At 42.6% G+C, this 20111-nt stretch overlaps 3 protein-coding genes across 6 annotated transcripts; 1 reads left to right on the top strand and 2 right to left on the bottom strand.

The window, feature by feature from the left end:
* Positions 1–9: 9 nt before the first annotated feature.
* tgfa (transforming growth factor, alpha) lies at positions 10–5203 on the bottom strand. Its single transcript, XM_037252168.1, has 7 exons — positions 4914–5203; positions 4076–4189; positions 3180–3353; positions 1818–1932; positions 1551–1700; positions 1350–1459; positions 10–1261 (listed from the first exon to the last, which is right to left on the bottom strand). The coding sequence occupies exons 1-7, from the start codon at positions 4951–4953 to the stop codon at positions 1254–1256; spliced, it is 711 nt and encodes a 236-aa protein (XP_037108063.1). The 5' UTR covers positions 4954–5203; the 3' UTR covers positions 10–1253.
* A 790-nt stretch (positions 5204–5993) lies between these two features.
* On the top strand, positions 5994–11416 carry slc2a11a (solute carrier family 2 member 11a). Its single transcript, XM_037252043.1, has 12 exons — positions 5994–6017; positions 6280–6378; positions 6675–6835; positions 6913–7037; positions 7109–7238; positions 7378–7526; positions 7598–7785; positions 8807–8917; positions 9090–9191; positions 9411–9486; positions 9686–9813; positions 10508–11416. Exons 1-12 carry the CDS (start codon positions 5994–5996, stop codon positions 10715–10717), a joined length of 1503 nt encoding a protein of 500 aa, XP_037107938.1. The 3' UTR covers positions 10718–11416.
* A 159-nt stretch (positions 11417–11575) lies between these two features.
* Positions 11576–19445, bottom strand: patz1 (POZ/BTB and AT hook containing zinc finger 1). Of its 4 annotated transcripts, XM_037251325.1 has the most exons (6): positions 17879–19445; positions 17678–17741; positions 17419–17590; positions 16122–16280; positions 14824–15015; positions 11576–13957 (listed from the first exon to the last, which is right to left on the bottom strand). In XM_037251325.1, exons 1-6 carry the CDS (start codon positions 19207–19209, stop codon positions 13503–13505), a joined length of 2373 nt encoding a protein of 790 aa, XP_037107220.1. In that variant the 5' UTR covers positions 19210–19445; the 3' UTR covers positions 11576–13502. The 4 variants fall into 4 exon arrangements, with proteins under 4 accessions (XP_037107220.1, XP_037107221.1, XP_037107222.1 ...); XM_037251326.1 differs by lacking the exon at positions 16122–16280; XM_037251327.1 differs by lacking the exon at positions 14824–15015 and having other exon boundaries at positions 17879–19444.
* Positions 19446–20111: the final 666 nt, after the last annotated feature.

Genomic DNA, 20111 nt, shown 5'->3' with positions numbered 1-20111 from the left:
AGCCAGTCAGATATTTGCAAATTTAATTGTTCATTTGAAAACAAATGGAGGTAACAAACCAACTGAGACATCCCAGATGTGACAAATCAAGCGTTAAGTATCACTTGGACCCTCTTCTATATTGGAAAATTGGAAAAGTGTATAAATCTACAACAGTGTGTCTGTGTGTTCTGTCACACGAATGCTGCACACAATAGGAGACATACCAAAACATGCACGGCAAACATCAGGTGCTGTAAACAGAAGCAAATGTATCATCCCCATCCTCGCAAAATTCTCGTTTCATGATAGAAGCTGCCACATTTCAAATGGTTTTCCCCATCTGTCAGTTTAACATTTGTGATTTTGTAATCCTTGAAGCAATTTGGGAATTGGTGTTATATTTTGGTTTTCTCTTTAAAAATATTCAAATTCATATTAGAGACAAGGCCAAAACACACCACTCAAGTAGAGAATTCAATTAAATGAGTGCACCAAAAGAAAAAAAGTGCACATTTTAGGAAGAATCCGCAATATTGCAGAAAAGTGCCATCGAAATTAAAGGTACCAAAATTATATTAGCCACCCAATGTGTGAGTAAGTAATGTGTTTTGGATTTTTTTTTCTCTCTGGCTTTTCAATGAAAAACATGTGACAAAAGGTTACATTCCAGTTCAGCTCAGGAACTACAAATAAAACTGACACAATTCAACCCTCAGATTAATCACATTAGACGAAATGCCTGACAGACGTCTTCATCCATTCAATTTCCCATTCAGTCAAGTGAAGTGTTTTTTAAAAAATGAAAGACACTACAAATGTCATTTAAAGCGTCAGCATCATCTGTGCATGTAGTTATGAAAAGTGCATAAAGTTAATAAAAGTCATAAATAGGAATTTGGGAGTTTTAAATCAATGAATTTGGATTTGTCCTGTGGCCACAAAGGCCTCTTTTTTTTTTTTTTCTCCAAATCCACACAGGATGATTCATGTCCTTGAAGAAGACATCTTGTGAAGAAACGGGTATGGCAGCCTCTTGGTCCTCACAACTCCGAGTTGAGTATTCATTTCCGAGCAAGGATAAAGGGAATTTCCAGATTGCCTCCTTGCAGGAAGTCCAACATTACTGGAAAGCCATGTGAAGGAAAGTCCTACCTTGATTCATTTTGAGACCTCCCTCAGTCACAGCTTCTTCGCTTGTGCCTCTTTGGAGACAATCTTAAGACTTGACAGTTGAAGGAAGCACCAGGATGAGGATCCACGTTGTTGTCTTCTCACACCACTAGAAGTCAATTGGATTAAAGAGGGCAGAGGTCAAGTGGTCAGTATGTGAGACTAAAGATGTTGACTGAGAAAAAAAAATGACGTACCGCTCTCAGGAGGATAGCACGGTGCTCGGTGCTTCTGTGTGCAAGCAGACTTTTCAGGGATGAAGTGATGAGGGCGTCTCCTCTTACGGCATTCCTGCCTCCACCAGCAACTGTTGCAAGAAGCAAAAACAACAAAATGGTCAGTGCATCTGCTATGTGTGTGTTCTGAAATGTAAGCAACACAGCTTGAACGCTTCTTACTTTAACAGCGTGCACACCACAATGATGAGGACGCAGCCGATCACACACAACACCAGCACGGTGGCCATGGTCTGCGGACGGTGGTTGGTGGCCACCACAGCCAGCAGGTCTGCATGCTCACATCTCATCCCGACAAAGCCGGGGTGGCATCTGCAAGACAAAGGGAAGGAGGAAAAATTGGAATGGTTCTAATGTGGTTATTGATTTGACAAAATGTTCCGGAGGACTTTAAGTGATTTTTTTTTTTTTTGGTTAGAATCTACTTACATGCATGCAGGTGTCTCCTCCAATATCAGGAAGCGACACGTTCCATGAAAGCAGAAATGACGATGGGAGTCTGGACAGTCGTCGAAATGAGAGCGGACAGCCGCTGCCACGAACTCTGATAGGTGATTGAAAAACACACACTTAGAACATCTGTAAAATGAATTCAGTGTCCCAAGTTGTGCCTTGACAGATAACAGTGAGTGACCCAAGGGACGATCATGAATGTAAAAATAGTCAAATAAGCCTGAGGAGGCGGCAGCTTGAAGGTATTGTACTCCCCGTTCTTTATCCTAAAGCTGACACCCACGTAACTCACCGTGGGACCGAAGCCTTTTGTCCCCAGTTGTGTGTGGATTTGCTTGGATCCACCACACAACCTGGGAGGAACAATTAGCGTGACGATAAGTCACAGATGACAAAAAAAAAATGGATGAAAGACAAGGCGAGGCTGCGCTCCACAAACGAGAGCTTCGTTTTTCACCTAAACAATGGGACAAAGACGTCCGATTACGTGAACGCCCCAGTAAGGGTGAGAGGTTGACATTTTTTTACAAGTTAGCCCTACAATAAGGCAAATTCCGACAAAGCTGACTCAGACTGATGTCGGTGTCCCGCGAGCAGCCAAACAGATGCCGCAGTGTGGTATTGAGCCTAGGTTGAGTTTTGTTAACATACTTCCATTCCACTCTGACGCCAAATGGGTTTTGGAGCGAAGCCTACACGCATTGTCTTGTGCTGTCGGGCTCCGTGAAAGCCCTCTGTTGTCTGGGAACCGTCAGGCTCACCGCCCTTCCCCTCCCCTCTTCGATGCCATTTTCGAAGCACACTGGGACGGGATCCATCCAGCCTCTGGGGCAAGCGATGTGCTACCCGGATCATCTTGCAGCGGCTTTTGTGTTGAAAAAGCAGCTCGTATTAATGCCCCATAATTGCTGATGCACCATGACGCTAAAGGGGATCAATTAACTATCAGCGTGTGATACATTGTTTGCTTACACTACGGGGAAAAAACTCGGTTGTATTTTGCCTATTTATCTTTTGTAACTATGTGAAGCAGATTGAGTTGCTTTGGTTGCCTAAAATCTGAAAAATTCTATTTTAAAAAAAAAAATCAAAAGTCAAAATTTACAACTGAGATAAAATGATTGCATAAGCGTGCACACCCTCTGTGTTTAGAATTAACCAATCGGCTCACGTCACATTGATGCGTGAAATTTTTTTGAAATTATTTGTCCTGATCTCGTTTTTTTTAGGTCCCAGAAATTTGGAATTTGGACAGGGGTGTGTCTTAAATCCACTGTATGCTAGAGTGACGACTAGATATGCAAACTAAACAAAAAGCTCAACAGTTTAGAAACGTACTTTTCACTGGAGGGATGTTTGAGGTGGTTGTGGTTGCAGTCAGCGCTGTAGTAGAGACACCAGCAGTCACTCCAGAGCTGCTGGCTGAGGCGTACGCAATCGACGCGAGCTTGGTAGGGATGAAGATGGTCGTGTCTGACCGACTTGGCTTTGTTCCAAATGAAAATGTGGAACCTGATGAGAGGGGAAAAGTGGTATAGACTCTTCTATAGCAGTTGTTCCTTGTTCCAATCCACATATTGATTTGCATTAGAATTAATATGAAGGTTTAAAAAAAAAATCTTTAAGACAGGATTTCATTCGTTCAATTACAATAAAAGCCACAGAGAAAGTCAAACAGGTCATAGTAGTGCAATAGTACATGAAAGATGATCAATGATTTTTTTTTAGTCTAGTCTTTTTTTTTTTTTATTCTTTCTAAAGTCCAGTCAAACATCTAACATTGAAGAACAGGTTTTAGCTTTTTATACTTTTTAAAATCCATGATTTATACTAGTATTGCCACTAACACTAACAAATATTTCAAAAATCAAATGCCAGAGATAAACATAAAAAACAAAACCAAGTTGAGTCATTTAAATTTTTTGTTTCATGTTTCAAATAAATGTTTTTTTTTATTTAAAAAAATCTATAACCTAGACAACCCAATTGAGAAAAACAATAAAAACGTCTCAAGAGGGGATATAGAAATAAACAAGTGAGTTTGCACAAGTGTGCACACCCTTTCATAACTGTGGTGAAAATTAACCAATCACATTCAAGCTCGTGTTAAACGTCAGCACACCATTTAAAGCTCCTGTGACAAACACCAAATAAGGTTCAGATGTTCTAATTTGAAATAATTGATCTCAGTCTGGTGGTCTTTACTTTACAAAATTTTCTGAAACCAAACTTACGAGCAATCGTCAAGGTGGTTGCGTGACGGCTTCCTGAAGGGTCAAGAGTCGTCTTAGCTTTGCCTTCGAGGACTGTCGAGGTACTTTGGCCTGCTCCTATTGTAAACAGTGAACCTTTGGGGGAAGAACACACAAAGTCCTAATATGTAAAACTGAAAACAGGTGACACCGTTTTTTTTTTGTTGTAAAATAACCCGAGGCTCAGACCTTTATGATCATGTGAACTGGTCTTCAGTGTAACATAATACTTTATTTGAATGGTATAACCGGAGCCCATCAATACAACAAACGGGGTCAGGCAGCCATTAAAAGGATGAGACCGAAGCACTAAAAATACATCAGCGCCTCACACGCCACCTCAGCTAAACCACCATATTGAAACAATAATCTTGACATTAATAACAACAATAATAAAACTCACTTTTGATTAACACCAGGCATTCTTTTAATTATTATAACGATGTTTCAAATAATTTGGTTCCTTTATTTATGTAAGGGTGGAAAAAATATTTTGGATAATTATGGATACCATGCAATAAACATTGTTAAATTAATAATCACCAAATTCTCATGATTTTAGTAAAAGCATAACTGATTCTCTTGCTCCTATTGGATGTCATACACTGCAGGTGAACTTAATGTCGTGGCCACAGTGTCTCCCAAATAATCAATTAATGTATAAATAAAATGTTCTTATATCCTGTTACTTTCTTCGAAGTAATTCTAGGCCATAACACTAATAAAAGTGAATATTAAGTGTATCTACACTTTTTTTTATTCTTAGAAAATAATAATAATTGTAAAAAAGACCATTTAAATGGCAAAATTGCACACTTACCACTTATGAGGAAAATCGCATCCCACAATATCCGAGTCATGGTGTCCGACCACTTGTGGTCTCAACTAAGGCAATTTGTCGGCCAGTTTGAGCGAAATGTGTGCTGAGAGGGCGCACTTGGGATCCAGCAAATCAACATTTAAACTCGCTGATGACGTGTACACACAAAATAACACGCACACTACAGTAAATATATCAGGCGAGGATATTTTTCGAGGAAAAACAAAATAAGCATGGACTTAATCTAACGCAGGACCTTGAAACGTAAGTGTGCGTTCAATTGAGGAAACCAGTGGAAGACCCTTAGAGGCAGGCCAATCAGAGGCGAGGATATTAAGAGGGTGGCACCTCATTAGTCACTCCTTGTATGTCATATTTTTTGTTAACTCTATATTATGCGCCCTCCTCCCACATAATTTAATATCTAGTTTATTCTTGAGTGACTTTCTATTAAATAATACAGCTCTGTAATTCATAATAAAAAATAATCGTAAAAATTATTCCAGCAGAACTTGTGCAATATATGAGCCTAGTTTGCCACTTTTTAGTTTTCCTTTTTTCGTATTAAATTAAAGGTTGAAATATAAACTTTAGAAGGAACACACAAACTACGGCAGTAAATAAATATTAACAAATATATATACTTCGGAAATGATTCCAAAATGATACCGAATTTGAGATGTGACGCTTATCTATTTACAATGCGTTTGAGTGGAAAGGAAAGGAAGGAAAACAGTGACACCATGTGGATTTAATATGTCACTACAGATTTAGCAACAGTGACACCATGTGGATCTAGTATGTCACTACAGATTTAACATGGACCACACTATAATATGCAGTAAAGTGAAGCCAAAAGGATTTTGTGTGAAATGCAAATGTGTAGTCTATGTTTTGCTTGCATTTGAAAACGTTTTCTTTCAACTTATTGACACAAAATAAACACCATAGCTCTGTAGTGGACAGATCACCCGCCCTGCGGCTGACGTCACCGCCGAAAGGAGTAAAGCCTCGTTCGGTACCTGATTGCTTGGAGTTGGACCGAACCGACTAACCGGGGACTACTTTGACTTGACCAAGATGTCGCACGATGCGCAACAAAAGGTAGATAAATTAACAATAATCAATCATTGATTATTCCAGAATTTTTCGAATTTTTGTGTAGCATTGTTTAAGTGCTCAAAGAAAAGCTCCCAACTCGTAATTGTTACGTCATCATATTATTTTAACGAGCCAAATAAATAATTTCAAAAGTATATGATCATTCTATTTTATTTATGACTCTAACTTAGACCAATATGCAAGTGTTTCAAGCAACTTTCCTGCAAAATATGTAAAAGTGTGTATCTAATTTTGTGTATTACAGAGCAGATCTTTGACATTGGTGCTCATGGTTGCATCTGCAGCCATTGGAGGAACTCTCCAGTATGGATACAACCTGGCTATCATGAATGCACCTAATACTGTCAGTTTATTCCTTCTTTAAAAAATGCCCAAAGCTCCTTATGTATCATTTATTTAATTTTATTTAATTTTATTTTTTTTATTTTTTTATTACCAGATTACTACTTAACATGAATTGAACAATACTACATTTATATATATAGTGGGCTCTCAACATATTTCACAACTTCTAATTTCAAATTTAATTAAAAAAAAAGTTTAAATAATAAAATATTGGAGCAGCTTAATGCAGTATAGTCAATACTTAATATTATATCCAAACAATGATGAGTGCTGAAGCGTAACGTCTTCTTGCAGTTCATACAGACCTTCATCAATGAGACCTTCATGGAGCGCTGGGCCATCCAGCTGGAGGACTACCAGGTGACTCTGGTGTGGACCATCATCGTCTCCATCTTCTCACTCGGTGGTCTTGTGGGGGCTATCATCGCGGGGCCCATGTCCATTTGCTTCGGGAGGTAACAACCACGGAACCCAGAGCCTCAGAATCATCATTTCATTTCATCTTTTTTCTTTCTTTTTTTTATTTAACAAGGAAAAAATGCCTGCTGCTCAACAACATTTTCCTCCTAAGCGGTGCTCTCTTGGCTTTGACAAGTAGAGCTGCCCGATCTGTTGAAATGATCATTTTGTCACGTGTCCTGATTGGAATAAATGCAGGTTTGTTATATAGTGTCTCGTTGCTCATCGTGAAATAACAGATACTCCAGAGGCTTCTGTCTTTCTTGCAGGAATCAGCATGAATGTGCAACCCATGTATTTTGGAGAAAGTGCACCAAAGCATCTCAGAGGGGCTGTGTCCTTGTCCTCTGCAGTTTTTACATCCTTTGGAGTCGTATTAGGACAAGTAGTGGGACTCAGGTGAGGATTAAGAAAAGTAATAAGAGGAGCAATAATAATGATTAAAGCAGCGTGCTGACCATGTCTGCCTCAAGCACAAAAGAAAATGGATGTTTGGAATTAAATCATGTGAATATAACACAGGATCTTTCCCTTCTAGAGAGATATTGGGCAGTGAACCATGTTGGCAGTATCTTCTTGCCAGTAACGCCATTCCTGGCTTGATTCAGCTCCTTACCCTGCCCTGGTTCCCAGAAAGCCCCAGATACTTACTCATCGACAGGGGGGACAAGGAGGCCTGCATCAATGGTTAGTACATGCTTGAAAATAACATACAGTTCATCAAACTTTCCCAATTCGGTGGTCTCGCTACTCCTCAGCTTTACGACGGTTGCATGGCTGTGAGGTCGAGAGCAGCGAACTGGCTGAGATCCTCGAGGAACAAGCCGAAACCAAAGGCATGAAGCCCTGCGGGCCATGGGAGCTTTTCCGTGACCGCTCCGTGCGCTGGCAGCTCATCTCCATCATGGTCATCAGCAGCGCCATGCAGCTGTGCGGCAACGACTCGGTATGACCTTTATGAATGTTCTAGAAGTCTCCAGTAGTGGTGTCACTGACACCAGCGTGCTGGATCAGATGTTGTGGCTACTGTATCCTTACAAGCGAGTTGACAAGTTGATTGGAAATTCGAGACGATCTGGTGGTGGGTTTTGCATTTCCAAATTAAAAATTAAAAGATGCATAAAAATGTGAATGGCAACACATACAGGTAAGTTCATTTCTATTAAACAGGTCATGAATATTTAGGTAGAAATATTCACAAAAAGATTCATTCAGATGACAATTAGAGGCACTCATGTTATGCCCTTGGAAAAAAAAAATCTTATGGGGTCCTTGAGTCCAAAAGGTGTGTGAAGTGTTTCTAATATTTTGGTTAGCTTAATTTACAATATGAGAACAGCTCAAAGTATGATGCAAATCTAATTGGATTGTACTGGTGTAGCTAAAAAGATCTCTAGTTGTCACCACTCGTCCCCGGTTGTGTTATTATATGAAGGTTGTCATGGTTTCTGTCCGCCTGTGTACTCGCCCCTCCCTTCCTGTGTCAACTCACTACTAATCACGGTCACCTGCCTCTTGTTACCTGTCGCGTATATAAGTCCTGTCTGCGTGTCTTTTTGGTTAATGTCGTTGTCAAGTCTGTTTCAGTTAGCCAGCCGGTCAGTTAAGTTATGTCAGTTTGCCAGTTCTGTTAGTTTGTTCCCCTTATCCTCTCTTCCAACTACCTTTTCCCTCAATAAACCCTGGTCCAAGCTGCATTTGGTCGCCCTGCTCCATTCCGATCCGTGACACCAGTACGTTTTAATTCCCTTGGCCACAAGTTGCCTTCAGTTTAACTGCATACTTGATGGATTTAAAGATGAGAGTATTAACAGAATTATGTAATAAACTTAGGAAGGAGTGAACCCTTTGTTTGCATTTCAGACTCACATTATTCATTTGTATTAGTTTTTTTTATTGTATACAGTAGTTTCTATCTTTCTTTACTTTCTCATCTTCTAAAAGTCATGTTCCTGTCTGTCTTCTAGATCTACTTCTATGCATCCTATGTCTTCAAAGAAGCTGGAATATCAAACGAGCAAATCCAGTATGTCACAATCGGCACGGGCACGTGCGAGTTCACAGCCTGCATCATGTGTGTAAGTCGCTCACATAAGAGCTGCACAGAAGAGTAGTTTGTCTCAAGTGTTGCTGTATAGAATTGTCCTCACCTTGTGGTGGTGTCGAGTTGCGCAGAATCACATTGAGAGCCGTTGTGTATTTTAGCCGCAGGAGAGCGCGGATTGTAGTCCTGATATGACATGATTTCAGAACCTGCTGATCGAGCGCAAAGGTCGGAGGTTCATGCTGATGGGAGGCTATATCCTCATGACCGTCTGGGCTGTTGTCTTCACCTTTGCTTTGTCTTTTGAGGTACTCAACTTACATGTAAATGCTCAGTGCATGTAGTGGATAGAACCAAAAGTCTACACACCCCTGTTGATATGCCAGTGTGCAAGTATAACTAAAGAACTGAGTAGGCTTTGTAAGATCACTGTAGAACAGTCCAAGTCAGACCAGATGTGATGTTCTCTTTCTGTGTTCACATGGCCTTACTTAACATTGACTGTGCACACTGTGACATCACAAAAGCACTTAATATCCTGGATGCCTTACCTGAGCATGGCCTGCATCTTCACCTACATCCTCAGCTTTGGCATGGGACCAGGTCTGTGGAAATGACACCTAATAGTGGTAGAAGCATGAAACCTTAAGCAAAGTAGGCCTCTCATACAGTAGCTATTGTTGATATTTGATGTATTAAATTCAATATTTCAACCCGAGACAATTATTAGGAATGATAAGGAAATGTCCTGACTGTTTTTGATTCATGTTATGTCTAATATCTTGTTTGTGTCCACTTCTAGCTGGTGTGACTGGAGTCCTGCCCACAGAGATCTTCAACCAAACTGCTCGGCCGGCGGCCTACATGATCGCCGGCTCTATGATGTGGCTCAATCTCTTCGTCGTGGGAATGATCTTTCCATTTCTAGTGGTAGGGTACATTTGTTTTACCATTGTACGATACAGTAGTGTAACCTGACCCTTATTAATATCGCACAATTCAGAATTATGGATGCTGTTTTTTTTTTCCGCATTAATTTTATGAGTTTATTTATTTATTTTAAAGTATTGAAAGATATTATTATTATTATTGACAGAAGCCCATTCCTATACGTGTCACGACTCGCCCCCGGTCAGTCCATTATGTGTAGGTTGTTATTAGTTCTGTCAGGGTTTGTGTGCTCGCCCCTCCCTTCCTGTGTCTACTCTCAATCTATGTACTAATCACAGTCGCCTGCCTCTCATTACCTGTCGCGTATATAAGTCCTGTCTGCCCCTCACTCCCCTTTCGGATTGTTTGCATCTCTCGTCGTCGTTCTTGTCTTCATTTTGTCTTTATCTTGTCTTTTTGTTCCGTTATTCTCGTCCCTAATCGAGCTTCTTATAGTCTTTTGAGTTCTCCAATAAACCCTGCCTGGTCCAAGCTGCATTTGGTCGCCCAGCCCAAATCACTTTATGACAATACGCTTTCACGTGTAGCACCAAAGTAGTAGTATGACAGACTTCATCTCCTTTAATAGAGTTTGAGTAGTAAAAAAAATCTAGAACATTACATATGTATACCCACTTGGAGTTACTGTAATGCTCAAAGACGCACTTAATCAAATTTGGGTTTTGTTTCACAGAGCACAGCACGCCAGTATTGTTTTGTGCCTTTCGGGACTGTGTGTCTGCTCTCTGCGCTGTATGTTGGCCTGTTCCTGCCGGAGACCAAGGGCAAGTCGTTATCAGCCATCACTGGCGAATTCCACGTGCTCAACTTTAAAAATGAGGAAGCGCACAGTAGTCAGATTCAGTATCAGCTGGGCGAAGTGTGTCCATCCACTACCTGGTGAAATTTAGTCTAATAGAACTTTTTTTTTTATTTTCACTTATGTGCACTTTGATAGAAAATAGCAAAATTATTCTGGGTTCAGATAACTCTACTGCAGAAATGTATATTTGTGTAAGTAAAATGATATTGTATGGTGGATGGGGTGGAGGACAGGCTTTATCATGTTGTCGGAGCACATTGTTTCCCCAGCATTTGTTGATACATGAGATATGAATTCACAGCAAACCACTCAAAAAATATCCAAACAGCATCATCTATAAATTGAAATAATGATAATCTTGTCTCATTTTACTCACAAATCTACAGCATAGGGAAAACTGAGCTTTTGTTGTGGAAAAACTGTTCAATTTGCATGAAGAGCAACAGGGTATTTGTACATTCTGCCCTCTAGTGGATGAACATTGAATTGTTTTGCTTTCTTGACATCACTGGTCGATAGGTAGGTAAAATAATAACTTATGTATTTAGACCGTGTCCACCCTCACAAATTGCATCTACGGTATAAATGTCCACACACTATCCGTTTCAATGATGACTGAATATCATGATCTTTTTAAATATGTTTATCTCGGCTGTTCTGCTTTGTGTTTTAAACAAAGGCCAATCAAATATTTTGCGTTATACTTGTATTTGTATGAGACGGCCTCTGCATAGTAACAAGTTGTATTTTTTTTTCATGTAGTTAATTCAAATTGCGTGTGTGTGTGTCAGCAACTTGGCAGATTAGTTGTACCGAATGTGTAAAACCCCTATAATGTGTGGACAAACAAAATGTCTCCTGGTAAATCCGTCAAACAGTTTAGTGTTTTAATGAAACTTTGTGGGATCATATAAGGATATATTAATAACGGTGTCAATGTCAAGGGCTTTTCCATTGCAATTTATTGGATCCTTGTCTCTCTGGCAACAAGAGACTGAATAACAGAGTACAAAAACAAAGATTTATACTGTAGAAAAGTATGCTGCTTATACTGAAATATGTCCAAAGACGTTATAACAAAACATGTAGCGAACATTTTAAAAGCTTTTTTTTTTGTATGCGTGTTTTGTTTTGTATGTAACCATATAGGAATACCAAGTTGAGATACTGTACATTTTCTGTGTATTTTGTAAAAAATAAAAAGTCCCAATCCAAGTCACGGTACAATTCTCCAAAAGACAACCTTTAAATCCACTGCTGTGCACAATCAGTATGTGGAAGGCACTTTGCAACAGACCGAAAGAAGAAAGCCAAAGATTTAAAAGGAAAACAAAACATCTTTTACAAAGAAGTACCAATGTGAGTGAAAGCAAACTCACTTTGTCCTCAAATGACAACACAAGCCTTCTATGGCAGAGTGGATCACGAGAAAATGACAAATAAAAAGCGCTATGCGATGAGCTCGCACGTAGTTGATTGACACTCAGCCAAAGACGTAACGCAAGATAACTTAACAAGCTTCTAGCACAACAGGACAACGGACAAAACCAAAACAATCTGCTTATGTACAGGTCCACCGGTTACAAACCTCATTGGTTGGTTCGATATTTATATATATTTATAAAATGTGCATATGGATGGTGTATATACACTTGTTACAATTCACTATATATAATCATAAATAATATAGAATCAGTTACTCTCTAATCAAAACAAAATGTAGGAGATGGAACACACGCACTACACATGGTGAGACAAACATGTTGGTCAATGGAGACAGAAAAACAAAACGGAACTCAAAAACGTGAGAAAATGTTCTTCCTTCCCGTCTGAGCAGGAGCTCGTTCAAATATTCCCGATACAGCAGAAACGTTTCGGAGGAATGTTACATACGAAAAAGACGGCTCACTTGTTTGTGATTGGTCCAGGTGCTCCTTGATCAATTAACACACACATCCACATCTCCGAAAACATAACTTACGAGAGTAATCAAAATTGATAAACCAAAACATTAACGCACACAAAGAAACGAGACGGCACCCAAAAGCGAGGGCTTAAATAAGTTAATAAAATAGAATCTACATTTCATAAAATATATAAATGATAATCTACCTGACCTCGGTCCCCCGTTCAGTGAATACACAAGGATTGAACACAAAAGATTTGGGGAACATAATTGCCAACAGGCATGTTTCGAGGGTTAACATTTTCGTGCCCTCCGTCCTAAAAGACCATTGCATGCTTTGTCACTTCATCTAAAAAAAAAAAAAAAAAATCTTCCACAACCTCATTCGTGATTTGTTTAAGCAAAAGACGTTCAGATTTAAACGCAAATGTGAAACGCAAACTAAAAAGTGCCTTTGACTTTCGTCTTCTGTCGGTGCTTCGCTTCTCTTGGTGACTAACGTGACCAATGATGTGTTAGCTTGCATTGAGCGGATTCCGATTTTGGAATCTGCCGTTGATTGAACAATCCTGTCTGGAAAACGAAGCAACGTGAATACACAGTTACGCGTCGTCCATTGCTCTGAAGGCCAAGATGGTTTCAGAGGAATTAGCGAGCGAGTCGGGTGCATCCGTCGATTCGTCACGTGCGGCTAAGAAAGCTCTATGAACAATCAAAACAAATGAAACTTCCTCCAAGATACAAAGAAGAGATCGCCTTCATGTCTTCTCGTTATAAAGATCGTTACAACACGGTGTATGCGCGTTCCGTACTCTGAAAAAGTAGAAAAAGTAGGAATCATATGGCAGTCTGGCAAAAATATACACATTAAGCAAGAGTAATCTTGAGGCAGAGTTACTGTCAAACACGGAGCAACTTGGGTGCGCTGGGATAGGGAACATTAGAAGCCAAGCGTGCGCGTCACTTTCCACCAAAGTCCACCCCGCTCTGACCCGCGTCGGCGTCCACCAACGAGGAGGCGAAGGCCGACTGGACGATCTGGAAGCCGAACGACTCCAGCAGGGACATGCTCTGCTGCGGCGAGAAGGGGGCCAGCTCGCTCAAACCCGAAGCGGACCCTGACTGGGCCCTGGGGGTTTTGTGTACTCTGTGCTGATGTTTCCTGAGGTAGGACCTGGTGCGGAAGGCCTGACCGCAGATGCTGCAGTTGAATTTCTTCTCAGGGTCAGTCTTGGCTTTGGGACCCTCCGGAGAGCCCAAAGCCCCCGCAGAGGTTCCGTTGCAGGCCAGCGAGGGGATCTCCAGCTCTGATTTGTGAGGAGATTTCATTTCATCACAGTTGGAAAGTTCCCCGAATGAAGGATCCGATTCTTCCGACTCCAGATGAGGACATTTCCCGTCGTTTCCCTGCCCGTCTAAGATAGAAAGGAAGCGGGGTGAGAAAGAGGTGGGAAGGAGACGGGGGTTGGAGAGAGGAGTAAATTAGGACGACTGGTTTACAAAATAGTCTCGTTGAGACAAAACGATTGGCAAGTGGAAAATTTTCCATCCGGCTTCAGTTCAGTCGGGTACCGTATGCATTTTATTAAGGCTGTGGGATACGATCAAATAAAGTCTTTTCCCCTTGGCTTACAGAAAAAAACAAATGACAATTCAATTCAAAACAAATTTTGCTTGTCTTTTGTTCCCTTCTCTTGATCCATACAAGTTTTCAAAGGTTTTTGTCCCAGCATCAACTCCCACAGGAATCAGTAGATATTTAATTCCTTACAGAAAATAGGACAATAAGCTCTTCCTCTGGGAGGAAAAATGTTCCTGTCAAAACAAACACGACTCGAAATTAACATTTCATGAATTTTGTTTCACAACAATCGTAAGATGAGCCATCAAACTGCACGCCTCGGCACACGCGCAACGCGACCCAACGCAACTCTGTTCGATTGCAAGTGTGAACAAATCATAGTCGGCAACTCTCAGCCACACGCTTGGCGATTGAGACTCTCACATACCAAATTTCTGCAGCAGAATCTTGGAAGCAATATTTGTGACACGACATACAGAACTATTTTTCTTTTTAATTGACCATGAACAACACAGACTGCCCTTGCCAATGTAGCTTTATTATAATAATATAAAGAAACGGACAGGTAAATGACAAGTGTAGGGTAAGAGGCCTTTGGTGATTTCGGTGACAGAGACTCTCCACGCTTCACTTTTTTAGCGGGAAATAAGTTAAGTGTCATGCACCCGCCCCACCCACCACCTGCTGGACTGTACTGACCTGCAGCAGGCCCATGGATGGGGAAAGCGGGCACCCCACCAGAGCGACACTCCCAGAAATACGGAGTCCCGCCTGGCTTTCCTACAAGCAGCTCAGGCTGCGGACCAGCCTGGGGTAGAACTTGAAGTCCAGAGAGACCATGAAAGCGAGCCCCTGCCTCGGGCGGGGAGAGTACCAGCTGCTGACTGGCATCTACAAAAGCACCCATCCAGGAAGAGGGAGAAGAGACATAACAGGCCAGCAGACAGCACAGAAACACAATTACCTTCTGATGTGCTCAACGGGGAATTCAAATGTTTCCCATCACAAAAAAAACCCCTCCAAAGTCTATTTCCATAGATGCTTCTGGGATCATCAATCTGCCCTGTCTGTAAGAGACTTGCCACACTTGGGATGTAACCGTGACATTATTTGCATCCCATAATGAACATGCACGTGCCAGGAGCATGCTAGAAGACAAGCTCATTTGAATGATGCAGCAGCAAACAACCATCTCTCATCTAAGTTCCCGCATGACTCCAAATAATAAAAGTTACCTGGCTGAACAGCATGGTCAAAACAGACAAGCCCGCTGGCAATCTTATTGGATGATGCGGATTTGACTATATTTACTTTTTCTTCCAATGGATTTGTCATATCCAAATGACACCACTTAAGACATTTGAATTGTGTCTTATTTTTCTCTATGGTGTTTATTTGAGGTGGGACGTTAAATGATTAAATGCGAGGCAGGCCACCATTTGAGGATAAGCTCAATAAATATGTTCTCTAATTTTGTCTCATCAAATGGATTGTGTTGCCATTCATTTTTGCCACATGTTGGTCAATGTAGTGTTATTTTGTTTTTCCCGAGGTTTGCCCCAATGAAACCAGGGCAACCGGACCACAGTACCACAAAACATGCAACGATGCGCCTCGTGGACAAGCCAGAAATGGACCAACCAAGCGACAATGCAGCCATGGCCATGCCGAACACACAGACATCCAAACTCTCCGCATGGTTATTGAGAAGCCATGTCCAAAACAAGGTGCAAAGAACTGAATTAACTGCTGACTGTGACAACAGGAAGAAAAAGCCGTCTGTGACGATCCAAAATGATGTCGCACAGATAGCCGATCAACGCACGCACACAGTGAGTGAGAAGCTTGGAGCAGCACAGATGGCCGATGTGCGCTTGTGTTTTAAGCAAAACACAAAGACGTAGCAGCACATTTGATATAAAAAAAAAAATAAAGCAACACAGCCAGTTGAAAGGCAGAGACATGAATGCTTCGGGATGGGCCGGGCGACTGCTTGCCTTCCACTGAGCACTGGCGTCCCATGTGGTAAGGGGTGCCGTTGTGCATCTGTAGTTCCCCGCTTGGCTCAGGGAATGGGTGCAACGCGCCAGAGGATGGCAGTGAGGAGCCATGGTGTGTCTTTGTATGCACCTTAAGATAGGAGGCAGTGGAGAAACCTGCGACCGGGAAGAGCACAAACAAGGCAGTCGATTGCAAAGCGGAGGCCTCGACAGAGACGGGCGATGGCCGGCCCAAGATCATCGCGACTGCTTTGAGCGCAACACCAGCAGCGATTGGAGAGAACCATCCAGAGGAAATGTGGAAAAATAAGGGACTCGTGTATCGAGAAGAAATGCAACACTGCTGGAATCAAACAGCGGCAGGAAAACTGAAGTGATACTCTATCACACCGCTGCTTCATTCCGGATGACCAGCCACTGCAGCTCGCGGGATGGTCGCCTCTGTCGGCTTGTACAATTTTACATTGGCATTCCTCAGTTTATTAAGCATCACATGAATAACCCTACTCTTTTTTTCTTCATCGTATTCAGAAAAAAAGGAGCAATATCAGCCGTGGGACCTCGGGTATCGCATTCCGTGCCATAGCATGTAGAAATAAGTATTGGTAAAATAAAAATTCCTTGGAACAACTTGAACATTTGGAAACAACTTGAAAGAACCAGTAAAATGAGATTCTACTAAAATAATAGCAATGAAAACAATAAATAAAATAAAAAACGTAGTCTTTTTCCTACTATTTGCTTATTGGCCACTTAGGAGCAGTGTGGTGCCATGCAAGCATGGAATAAACACTGACATGAGTACCACAAGAAAGTTGCGACTGAGCTCTCTTCATATAGCTTGTTTTTCACAGATTAGGAAGAACAAGTGCCATTAAGTATAATTGTATTACTTTTGTGTATGTGTTTGTGCGTGTTTTCTTTTTTATTTGACGTAATAGCACTCCCAGAAGTCAATGCTAATATCCTACTAGCATGCCAATACAATTTTACATTGACTCCAGCATTAGCGCTGTAAAATTAGCTAAAGTAAAATGAAACATACCCTGAGTTTAAATATAAAATGTGTGCATTTATTTTCATTGTGCATTTGGTTTTAAGAGTAAACTCCAACGGAGTTGTCATTAAAGAATTTAACGCACACGCAGAAGGGCAGATGCTTGCAGCACAAGCAACAGGGTGGTACAACTCGAATGCAACTATTTTATTTTGTCAGGGCCTGTTTTCCTCAGAAAGCTTTTCAGGTACCACTGATCATAAGTTAGGAGCTTACAGCCCGGCACGAATGACTTACCTTTGTTGCAAATGCCACAGTAGTTGTGTGTTCCTTCACTATGTTTCTTGAGGTGGTCCGTCATGTAGGCCGCACGGAGGTACTTGCCGCAAACTTTGCAAGGAATTTTGTCCTCATGACATGCGAGGTGTGACCTGAGGCGATCTCTTGTAGCAAAAGAGGCATTACAAATCTGCAAGAGACCAAACAAAAGACGTGAACTTACAGTTTCAAAATGGTCAAGCTATTCAATTCTGGTTGAAATGTTTTGGGGTATCACCTGGCACTTGTGGGGTCTCTCTGTTGTGTGGACTTGTTTGATATGTCCATTCAGATGGTCTGGTCTGGAGGATCAAAATATATATTTTGTGTAAAGTGGAGTACATTACCCACGTTATGACAAACGGGCCAAACTTAGGCATGCAATCAAAAGTTAGCAAAGTCACCATTTTGAGGCCAAACTAGTGGAATGTTAACTGACCTGGAAAAGCCTTTGCCACAACTTTGGCACACGTAGGGTTTGCCCACGGAGCCGTCGTGGGAGCGCACATGATAGGACATCCTGTCTTTGCGTTTGAAGCGCAGACCGCACACATGACACGCGTAGGGCTTCTCCCCAGAGTGGGACAACTTGTGTCGATTCAGGTGGTACACGTCGCGGAACACCTTGCCGCAGATGTCACAGCCGACGTGCCGACGGGTCCTCTCGCGCTTGCGGCCATGGTCCAGCGTCAGCCCTCCATGGAACTGCGCGTCGTTTTCCTGGCCCATCAGAGCCAGGCCGCCCGGCGTGGAGCGGCCGCCGACGTTGGCTCCGTGTTGGGCTTCGTGGTTTTTCAGACGGGAGGCTTCCGTAAAGGCTTTGCCGCAAGCGCCGCACGGAAAGAGCACGATGTTCTTTTGCGCGTTATGATTGAAGTGGACGGGCTCCTCGGAGGCGCCAGTCTTCTTGGGTCTGCCCCTGCCCCTCTTTGAAACGACGTCGTGGTGCAGCGTTGTTGTTTCGGGAGGCACGGGTAGCCCGCCGACGGGCTGCAGGATGGGCATCGATCCCTCGGCGGCGTCCTCCAGTAGCACGGCGGCAGCGGCTGCGGCTTCGCTCCCATCCACCTGATGTCCATTGTTAGCGAAGCCTACCAGCGCCGTCCCGTTCACCAAATCCTGCTGCTGGGCCACCGGGAATCCAAGCTCAGCCGCCCCGGCGGCCTGGCAAAGGCTGGCGTTCCCTCCCCGCGAGGACGGGACGAGGATTTGCACATTGGATTGTTTGATGACCTCCTGGCAGATTTCAATAATCGAGCGCATCAGCAGAAACTTGGCAGCTGTCATCAACTCCGGGAAGCACTCGAGCCGCACCACAATCCTTGACGTGTACGCGAAGTCCAAGATGTCTTTGAAAACTTTGGGACTGATGGTGTGCATCTCCAGCTCCCTGGCGTCGCCGTCCTCCGGCTGGCGGCCGAACACCGACTCAAAGTACTCGCTGCACGCCGCCAGCACCGCCTTGTGTGCGGGGAAGCTCTCCTCGCCGACGCGCAGGATCACGTCGCAGAACCTGCCTCCATCTTTCCTCTGCACGTCGAGATTGTGTAGCATCTCCGCGCTGTGCTTGCTCACCTGGTAGGTGTACGAAGAAGTCCAAGACGGCTCCGCTAGCTTCTCCATGCCGAATGCATCCAGCGGCGGATGAGCGGAAAGGACGGAGTTTGCAATTTTGCAATGGAGCCGCGGAGGACAGCTAGCTACAAAATCCCCCCGAACCGACCGACTGCTTCGCCCAGTCGTTGTAGCGTCTAACGTTTGCGCTAGCATTAGCGGCAGGCTAAAGATGGCAGCCCCCCAGCTTCCTGTGCACTTTGACCCGGCTTTCTCGACTGGGGGCGGCGTTCGTATTTTCTTTGTGTGTGTGTGTGTGTGTGGCAACAAGGGTTTATCACGCGTGCGTTTGTGTTATGATCTTAAACCGGCCAATAAGGAGAATGAATAACGCTCCTGGGGTCTTTTATTGATGGTCGGCAGATTATGCGCAGGTCTCCTCTTCCTGTTTGTGTGACAGACCCCTCCCCCCACAGAGCGTCCACCTTAAAGGCTTTTCCGCTCGACAATCGACATGTCGCACTGAGCTGCATCGCGTTACCCGCTCGGATCCAGGTGACGCTGTTTCGACGTCACGATGTTAGGGATTAAATCATCAATTCCGCCCACAAAATAAAATTCACGTTCAATGGGGACAACCAGTTTCATTATTATGCTGCGAATTGTTTCATCCAATTCAAGGAAGACCATAACAGACAAGGTCATAAGCAAAACCAATTAAAAAAGCAAATCGTTGACAAGTCTTGTTTTAAATTGGAAATAATTCCCATTGATTTAAACCCAGTGAAACATTGTTTGCTTGATCAAGTACCCTGCAATAATCTATCTTAGACCTCAGGAAAAAAAAAAAAAGAGCCCCAATATTTGGGATTTTATGCACATCAAGCCTTTTCTTCTCCATGGATGCTCACGAGAGAACAGGTTAACATCAACTGACTCAACGAGGTTGACTCCACCCATACAAAACTATAATTAGCAGGCAGAGGCTCTCTCTTCTATGCAAGTTAACCATTTTGCATCCCACGAGTGAGATACCATTCATAATTGGGGCATGCTTCTATTAAGTCATGCAGAAAGATGTTCAAAACGTTGCACGACTCCTACGGATTTAAACATTG

Source organism: Syngnathus acus, chromosome 5 (genome assembly GCF_901709675.1).
Source record: "Syngnathus acus chromosome 5, fSynAcu1.2, whole genome shotgun sequence".
NCBI lineage: Eukaryota > Metazoa > Chordata > Actinopteri > Syngnathiformes > Syngnathidae > Syngnathus > Syngnathus acus.
The sequence above is the reverse complement of the archived record's forward strand: the minus strand, read 5'-3'. Positions and strand labels throughout refer to the sequence as shown.

What these genes read in the sequence shown, in the direction of transcription:
- tgfa (XM_037252168.1), bottom strand. Translation starts at nt 4,953, where the DNA reads ATGACTCGGATATTGTGGGATGCGATTTTCCTCATAAGTG. An exon ending in TGCGATTTTCCTCATAAGTG is followed by an intron (nt 4,190 to 4,913) that starts GTAAGTGTGCAA and finishes CTTCCCCCAAAG; the next exon opens with GTTCACTGTTTACAATAGGA. An exon ending in AAACATCCCTCCAGTGAAAA is followed by an intron (nt 1,933 to 3,179) that starts GTACGTTTCTAA and finishes ATCACCTATCAG; the next exon opens with AGTTCGTGGCAGCGGCTGTC.
- slc2a11a (XM_037252043.1), top strand. Translation starts at nt 5,994, where the DNA reads ATGTCGCACGATGCGCAACAAAAG. An exon ending in CAAGGAGGCCTGCATCAATG is followed by an intron (nt 7,527 to 7,597) that starts GTTAGTACATGC and finishes GCTACTCCTCAG; the next exon opens with CTTTACGACGGTTGCATGGC. An exon ending in CAGCTTTGGCATGGGACCAG is followed by an intron (nt 9,487 to 9,685) that starts GTCTGTGGAAAT and finishes GTCCACTTCTAG; the next exon opens with CTGGTGTGACTGGAGTCCTG.
- patz1 (XM_037251325.1), bottom strand. Translation starts at nt 19,209, where the DNA reads ATGCTAGCGCAAACGTTAGACGCTACAACGACTGGGCGAAGCAGTCGG. An exon ending in TGTGGCAAAGGCTTTTCCAG is followed by an intron (nt 17,742 to 17,878) that starts GTCAGTTAACAT and finishes TTGATCCTCCAG; the next exon opens with ACCAGACCATCTGAATGGAC. An exon ending in CTGTGGCATTTGCAACAAAG is followed by an intron (nt 16,281 to 17,418) that starts GTAAGTCATTCG and finishes TCCCGGTCGCAG; the next exon opens with GTTTCTCCACTGCCTCCTAT.